The sequence below is a fragment of the Leptonotus elevatus genome, chromosome 18 (genome assembly GCF_054856555.1).
Source record: "Leptonotus elevatus isolate MCC_2025b chromosome 18, RoL_Lele_1.0, whole genome shotgun sequence".
NCBI classification, from domain to species: domain Eukaryota; kingdom Metazoa; phylum Chordata; class Actinopteri; order Syngnathiformes; family Syngnathidae; genus Leptonotus; species Leptonotus elevatus.
Window position 1 is genome coordinate 12,090,547 of NC_141256.1, and position 8,105 is coordinate 12,098,651.

General features: G+C 39.5%; 2 protein-coding genes and 1 long non-coding RNA gene across 4 annotated transcripts in view; 1 reads left to right on the top strand and 2 right to left on the bottom strand.

The window, feature by feature from the left end:
• Positions 1-576, bottom strand: part of tagapb (T cell activation RhoGTPase activating protein b) — a 15,695-nt gene extending 15,119 nt beyond the window's left edge. The window contains exon 1 of the mRNA XM_086061240.1: positions 408-576. Coding sequence (XP_085917366.1) covers positions 408-482 — 75 coding nt within the window. The 5' untranslated portion in view covers positions 483-576. The remainder of the gene's footprint in view (positions 1-407) is intronic.
• Positions 1-2,545, top strand: part of LOC147158634 (uncharacterized) — a 4,051-nt gene extending 1,506 nt beyond the window's left edge. Inside the window, exon 2 of one of the 2 annotated variants that reach the window (XR_015090839.1) lies at positions 1,954-2,545. This is a non-coding gene — a long non-coding RNA (uncharacterized LOC147158634). Of the gene's footprint in view, positions 1-1,950 lie in introns of both variants that reach the window. The other variant, XR_015090840.1, reaches the window with a different exon arrangement.
• On the bottom strand, positions 1,121-8,039 carry opn8c (opsin 8, group member c). The gene is made up of 5 exons (XM_086061243.1): positions 7,851-8,039; positions 7,117-7,240; positions 5,017-5,307; positions 3,388-3,719; positions 1,121-2,375 (listed from the first exon to the last, which is right to left on the bottom strand). The coding sequence occupies exons 1-5, from the start codon at positions 7,890-7,892 to the stop codon at positions 1,863-1,865; spliced, it is 1,302 nt and encodes a 433-aa protein (XP_085917369.1). The 5' UTR covers positions 7,893-8,039; the 3' UTR covers positions 1,121-1,862.
• Between the last annotated feature and the right edge of the window lie 66 nt (positions 8,040-8,105).

Genomic DNA, 8,105 nt, shown 5'->3' on the forward strand with positions numbered 1-8,105 from the left:
TCCAGAACAAGAGTAGCTTTCTAATATAACCGTAGAGATGAATTGATTGAGACCTTAATCAAGGGTATATGGGGGGAAAAAAATATTTTTAACCAGAATTTTAAAAGCGTACTCAATTTGCGTGCAGCATAACCGCTTAAAGCCGCTTCACCATGTTTGTTTTGAAGTCTGGACTCCACTAATTGACCCAAGAAGGCAGACCTCAAAGCGCCAATGGAAAATGTTCATTTGTAATATTTCGCGGCCCCGGTGGCGGCCAGGGGTTCTGCACCCCTGCTAGCCCGGCCCATTGAAATGAATGGGGCCATTCAAACCAATGGGGAATTCTTCCCCCCTCGTCGCCCGCCATTCATGCCAATGGCGGCTCTCGAACCCCTGGTCGCCTTCGACGCCAGAACAGTACTCACAGGACGCAGCGAGGCCGCGGCTTCGTCGTAGCTTCCTCTCCTCTTCGCGATGCCTCCGCTAAACGCATAGTCCATACTGGTACTTTGTTGGGAGCTCCCTCCCGGTCTGCTATGTGAACGGAAAGGACTCGAAGTGTTCAGTCCAGTGGCGCTATTGCAAATGAGCAATTATAGACGAGATTCACAAAACTCCCGCTAATGAGGGTCAGGATGGAAACAATAGAGGCCCAGCTGGCACAAAAAAAGAGGGCTGGAGTGGGGGGGGATCCGATGGTGCCGGTCTGATCCCAGCTGCCCTCCCCCCCCATCCGTCCCACCTTCTCTTCATCCATTGATGCATCTTACTTATATAATCGGATCAGCGTGTGGAAATGACTAAAGGCTAACAAGGTCTGCCTCTCACCCAAAATCAGCTAAGATAGTTATACGATAGCATTTGAGGTATCTGTTTAATAGGATGTTTCTTTGAAAGACTTTTACTGTTATAAAGTGGAAGTCAAGTAAAAAATACATTAAAAAAAATACTTCTTTATGAGTCCCACAAGTCTAAACACACAGTATTCTGAATTAATCCGAAAAATCCACTTGTTTATACCCATCTGAAGGGGCGGCCATTTTGTATTGCAGTGCCACATGCTGTCGATTGAAAATGACATCACGGTGCCTAAAGGGCTCAAGCAGATATTGATTTGCATGTAGATTTATTTATTAGACACTTTCTCTCTCATGTCACAGAATTAAAGAATTCCAATGAATCAGTACATAAAATATTATTTATATTTCCATTTACTATCCTGGCAAAAACATAATATTACACAGTAGGTGGTTTGACAAGATTAAGACAAGCACAACACAAAAACATCATAGTACAGTATTTGGTACATTTATAGTTTTGAACATGTAAAGGTGGTAATTCAGTCATGTGGCATTCAATTTTTTCAGCTAACAAAGCTAACAACTGACAAAGGTCAAAATACCGACACAATACGAGCATACGTGTGAAATACGTGCTGCCAATATAGCCATTTCATTTTTGATATTACATTTCTCAATGTATAAAAGATGCACTATCCTCACCCACCAACAAAGCGTTTGAAGCAAACAATAACATACCCACAATATGTAATTAGTTTTTCCAGTGTAAATGGCTCTCTTGCATAAAAATGACAATTCAAGGACGGCGAAAAACTGCTTAACGAGAAAATCACCATTATGTGCAAGAACTCATTTTTTGACAAAAATCAACTCACCCAAAATGTTAATATTGTCGAGGTACAATGCTATCCTGCATATCATTTCAAATCAGCAAAAAAAAAAAAAAAAAGATTACGCCAACTCACACTGTAGAACTTGGTGTAAGTGAGACATTTCTGCCATCTAGTGGTGATTGGTAATATTTCAACTTAAAAACTAAACTTATATATATATATATATATATATATATCCTAGCTTTGTCTAAAAAGAGGTCACAGAGGCAGGCAAAGAAATTTTGACAGTTTTCTTTTTCAAAACCTTTGAGACGTTCTTTGGCGTGGACCCCCAGCAGGTGTTCACCAGTCTTGTCTGGACTCGGTTACCGCTGGTATCTTTCGTGGCTTTGCCTGCGCTTTTGCTCTGCGTCGGATCCCTGGATAGAGCAAACGCCTGACGGATGTCGCCTCTCTCCTGGAGCTGGATTTCGATGGGGTCAGGAGCCCGGTGGTTTACAGCAGCGTGGACTCCAACCCGATTCGCTCCCATTTTGGGACAGATCAAGACCAGTAAGGACTGGAGCTCCCTCTGGAAGGTCTTGTTGAAGTAGAAGTAAATAAACGGGTTGTAGATGTGGGAACTTTTGGCGAATAGGGCAGGGAAAACAAAGCCCTCGGGAGCCATGTATTGGCTCTCCTTGTGGAATATGTAGAGAAAGGACACGATGGCGTACGGCGCCCACGCGATGACAAAGCCAAGACTTATGCAGAAAAACATCTGGGAGAAAAAAATGTTACGTAATAGAAAAATGACATAGGAAATATTGAAGGATGAAGAGAGATTACTTTTTTGTGACAACAAAAGATCACAACCCTCTGGCACCGTTCTACTGTGAATGGGGACAATAATTACGCCCACGGAAAATAATAAAGACTCGTCGCCTGCTTTGTGGCCTCAGAACTGCTTTTTCACAACTCACATAGCTGCCGCGGCATGACAGCGATGCGATCTGCCTCGTCGCGTAGCAGTTATTATCAAGGTAAACATGACACGTTGTGTATAACCAAATAGCTTAGCTTTAGTCCACTAGCTTAAGGCTAATGCTAAGATAGGCCAAGGTAAGTATCTGTGTGGGTGTTTTAGAACGCTTTATGCCAGTGTTTACCTACTTTTTGGTTTGTTTGTTTTTTTAGTACGAACTGTTTGGGCGTTGTTTCGGGTTAGCATCAGCTAGAATGAATAAATATTAGACTTTAAAAAAAAAAAAAAAAAATGTTTTTAATATAAAATAATCATTTAAAAAAATTATTTAAAAAAATAAATAATGCAAATTAAATTACAAACACAAACAAAAATAAAAATAAATATTTAACATTATTGCCACTGTTTAAATTTACTGTCAAACAAGGCTAATGCTAGCATAGACAATGATTACGATCTGTGTGGGTGTTTCAGAATGTTTTACTATAAGCCAGTGTTTCTGTACAAGTTTGCTTTTTGTTTAGTCTTTTTGCGAGCACTGTATAGTGTCAAGGTCATATAGAAATTAATATTCTTAAAAAAAATAAAAAATTGGTAGCCATCTGAAAGTCATGTATTTCAGTGATGTGATTAAACACTTCAGACTGAGTCAAATGCATTTGTGAAGGAAAAAAACGAGATCAGCATTTTTGTTTGGTCGTGCACCATTAGATGTTTCTCCGGTAAAATGGCCGCCGTTCAGAAACACTACTTAGAGAATAGCGAAGTGAAAAAAAGTGAAGAGCTGTAAACAACATACACAGCTCACCATTGAGAGTCGTTTCTCAGCACGCCGCAGGTTGTTGTGGATGCCTCGTGCCGACAGCGAATAGGAGAAACGGGACACCTTGTAGAGGATCTGGCAGTGGGACATCACGATGACCAAGACAGGAAGCAGCGTGAAGCACACGAAGGAGCAGATGACGTAGAAGGCGTCCTTGGCCGAGGTGTGGTAGCCTCGCCAGGCGATGGTGCAGGACAGGCCGTAGGGCTCGGGGACATACTCGCCCCAGCCAAAGAGGGGGAAGCTAGACCAGACTGTGGCCACAAGCCAGATGACACAGCACACCAGCCTGATGCTGACGTTCTCCAGCCACGCAGCTGCGGAAAAGAAACAGCTGCTATTGAAAGATCCATCCACCAATTATTATTATTATTTTTTTTTTTTTTACAGCTCGTCTCCATCAAGGTTAGATCAGATTCAGATTATTTTATTGATCCCTAAAAAGGGCAATTCCCCCAGTGACAACCCGTCGACGAAATCGGCGATCAGTCATCTGAGAATTTGAATTTACTTTTTTTTACTAGGGGTAGGAATCTTTGAATGTCTCGCGATTCGATTCCGATTTTTGGGTGCGCGATTCGATTCCGAATCGATTTTCGATTGATCGATTTTTGCTTCAGAATGATTTGATTGACAATGATTTTTGCTTCAATTTATAGTCATGATCTACCCCAGTCTGACTCGCTAATTCTAATTAGCGCGCTCGCGGCACTTTATCACTCAAAAGAACATCTCCACGATTAACTTTTTTTTTTTTTTGGAATTACTTGATTGTGACTTTCTCTCTAATGTGGCTACAACTTAACAGTGTATCAGACTGCGTGGAACCACACTGCCCTTGAGTGGCCAAATCGGGTACAACATGAACAGCGCTCCCAATAAAGGCACACACAAACGGAAGACAGTATAAAATTATTTAAATAAAATTTGAATTTGGGGCATTAAAAATCGATTTTGAATCGTACTAAATGAAAATTGTGATTCTAATGAGAATTTGGCACACCCCTATTTCCTACACAATACTTTGTGACCTCTCGCAGAACTCGACACAACAAAAAATTACAAAAATACAACTTTGCAACTACAACACTCTTCTTTCTGGCAGTCTGGATGTGCTGTGATCCCATACTGCCTCTCACAGGTCAGTCTTGGTACTGCAGCAGCAGAGAGATGAGAGATGTTATGATTGTGTGTGGTGGTCTGTTTTGGTCAACTCAAGCACTCACTCACTAAGTAGTAGATTATTTGTCCCTTTGTCTCATGTTGAGTCTCCCACATTTTAAAAATCAGTTTAAAGTGTTGAAAATCGATATGGATATATCCCGCTTTAGCTCGCGAGCTAGCAGGATTCAGAACGCTACTTACAGTATTGGCGTCTTTTTTTAAATATTTGCTTGGAATGGATTCTAAAGAGAGTTTAGAAGTCACTTTTAATTTTATAAAAAGGCAACATAGAGTACATACATTATGTACCTCACCTCCCGTGTGCAGTTGAGTAGTTTTGTGCGTAACCATAACAAATGCCCATAGGGGGGGGAAAAAACCAACCTCTTGCCATGAGTAGAAGTAACAAAAATAGCAGTTAGCTTTAGGGATAACTGTGACAATACCCACCATAAACCAAGCTGTAGCACGTTTTAAGGTAGCGGATAATGCTGATGGCGGCAATGGTGAACATGGCGCACAGGCCAAAAATGTAGCAGCCCAGGCCGTAGTAGATGCACGTGACATATTCCCCCAGCCACGCGTGGCGAAAGGATGACAGGATGGAGAGCGGGTAGAAGCAGATGCAACACAGGAAGTCCACCACGGCCAGGTTGACGCACAGCAGCTCGGAGCCCACCATCTTCTTACGGCGCCGGTAGCAGATCACCAGAACTATGCCGTTACCCAGGACTGACAGCACTACTGGGGCAACCACAAACAGGACAATTATGGTTTACTATTACCGACTCTTTCATCTCATCTTACTTTCAATTACCCCGCAATGTCATTGATATTTTTTTATAGTACAGCATTGTAGTTCCCAACATTTCTGAAGTTATATTTTCTAGTTTTAACACGGTATTCTGATTAAATTTGTGGAATATGAATTAAGCAGAAAAATCCATCTGTTTTTAATCCATCTCAGAGGGCGGCCATTTTGTCTTGTACTGCAACTCGCTGCCGACCGAAAATGACATCACAGTGGCTAAGGGCTCATGTACGACCAAATCCAGAGTTGACAATAAGTGGCAAAATGGCCGTCCGAGGGATAAATGGATTAAAAACGGTGGATTTTTCTGCTTAATTCATATTTCACAAATGTAATATGAATATGATTTTTTTTTCCCACTTTTGTTAAAAATCGTGATTTTTTTATTGTACATTTAGTTTTGTACATACAATTTGTGATTAATCGTGAGTTAACTAGTGAAGTCATACGATTAATTACAATTAAAAACTTTAATCGCATGACGCCCCGAATTTTTTAAATATATATATATATTATTTTTTTTTTATTCATTTACTGCCGTTGACGGCTATAACCGTCAAAAAATCTTTTGAACTATTTCTATTAGTTTAACATTTTTTTTCCCACTTTTGTTAAGTGTATGAAAACCTATAATTGTTTTATTGTACATTTAGAACATATAGAATTTGTAATATTTGTGAGTTCACTAATGAAGTCATGTGATTAATTGCGATTAAAAAAAAATAATCGCCTCTTGACTCTAATTTTTAATAATCTTTTTATTTTATTTTATGAATTTATGGCAGTGAATGAGTTAAGACTAGCAGCGACCGGCCTAACGCTAGCTGAGGTTAGCGAGGCTAATGGCTTTGCTCATCCACTGCCAGTTTATTTTCAAATCTCAGACCTGCGGTACTTAACTGCCGCTTTGTTAACTTGTGCCACAGAGTGTTGGTAAAAGTGACACATATCCCTACAATAAGTAAAAAATCTGTAACAGAAATGTTAAATATAAATATTATATATAAACGACGGTTCTCCACTACACATTATCACCCAAGTACTTCCTAATCAAAACATTTTGGTTATGAATGAAAAGACACTGATTAACTTGCAACGCCCAGCTTTTTAAAACATGCAATAATTAGGTTTGTCTCTCCACCCCACAAAAACGACAGTTCCTTCATGTATAAATTGCTCTTATTTAAGTAAGTAGCCTACTTCCTAATCAAAACATTTTTGTTATGAATGAATAGACACCCATTAAAATGCAATTTCTGATTGTCATTGTATTATAAAAGATTAAGATCACTTTCCAAATACAGCACGATAACTATTGTACTCATGAATAATAACAGTACAGCCATAATGCAAATATATTTAATGGAGAATGATCATTCTTAGTAAGTAATTCGCTAACATTATATTTATTTCATGAATTCCCCATTGGATTTCATTAAGAGTGTGAAGGATACAAAGAAAAAAAAGGGGGGAAAAATATCACACGATAAACAGACTACATCATTCACCTGAGAAATTAAAGCTTTAAACTACATTTAAAAAAATAATTTTGACCAAAACAATCAAATTGCACAAATGGGAATGAAGTTTGGGAATCATACTGTCACAATAATGATCGAATCTAAATTGCTTTAAAAAGTAACTTTAAAATTTGTTTTAGACGTGTTTGCATTTTTTTTTAATGCTTTTAATGGGAAATAAAAATAATTAATAAACAAATAAATAATTGGTGCACGTACCCACTGTGAGGATGGCAAGTCCCACGCACGTGTCAGCAGCGGCGCTCAACTTGGACGTGAACAAAGTGTCGGTCCGGTTATCCGGAGTGTCGTTCAGGGACCTATGTTCCAACATCTTCTGTCGCTGGACCAAGTACAAAGAAAGAACAAAACCACTACATATGTCACTTTTTTTCTCACTACGTGCACATTATTTCTTCCGAGGCGCACGACGTGTCGCCATGGCAACCGCACTTAAACCCGTGCAGGGGAGAAACCTGTCAATTAATCGGTAAGCAGAGTAAAGGTAACACCTATGGTTTGAGAGCCGATGCTGGCTTGAATACATTTTAACATCTGTGCTCTATAGGTCTGTGAACTATAATGTGAGTCAATTAAGTAGAATTAATCAAGAAAAAAAAAGTAGAATTAAGCAAATCTGTAATACGTTCGGCCGATATTTAATTAAAAAAGACGGCAGTGGTGTGGATCAAGTTCATGCTGCATTTGAGGAAGTTGGGGAAATCGGAATCATTTCAGTTGGATTGTGTCAGTTCCAACCTCAAAACGTTCGAGACTGATGTAAACAAAAAAAATATGGCTGAATGTGAATGGTTCGTTGTTCTGGTTCATTCAGTAAGCACGAGGCACATTGCGTTACGTGAAGTTATTTATTTCAAATAACTATAATAATAAAGACAAATGTATTTCTAATCGTGTAAATTATGTTGTGCCGTTCACGGTCTGTCACTCACACCTTTCTCGAATGCAGCATTATCTCGGAAGTACAACAGCATACTAGATCAAGCCGCAACGGAAATGCTCTGTGGAATTGCCCTTTTCCTACTCAAGGAAATAAAAAGGCATTCACACACACACACACACACACACATCATGCATGAATCAGTTAAAAACAAACTCTAGAGCACCACCACGTGTACAGGTTTACTAGCATCTCTTGACTGGTAGTCAACAGGAAAACGATGTGTGAAGTACAGTGTAGCAAACAG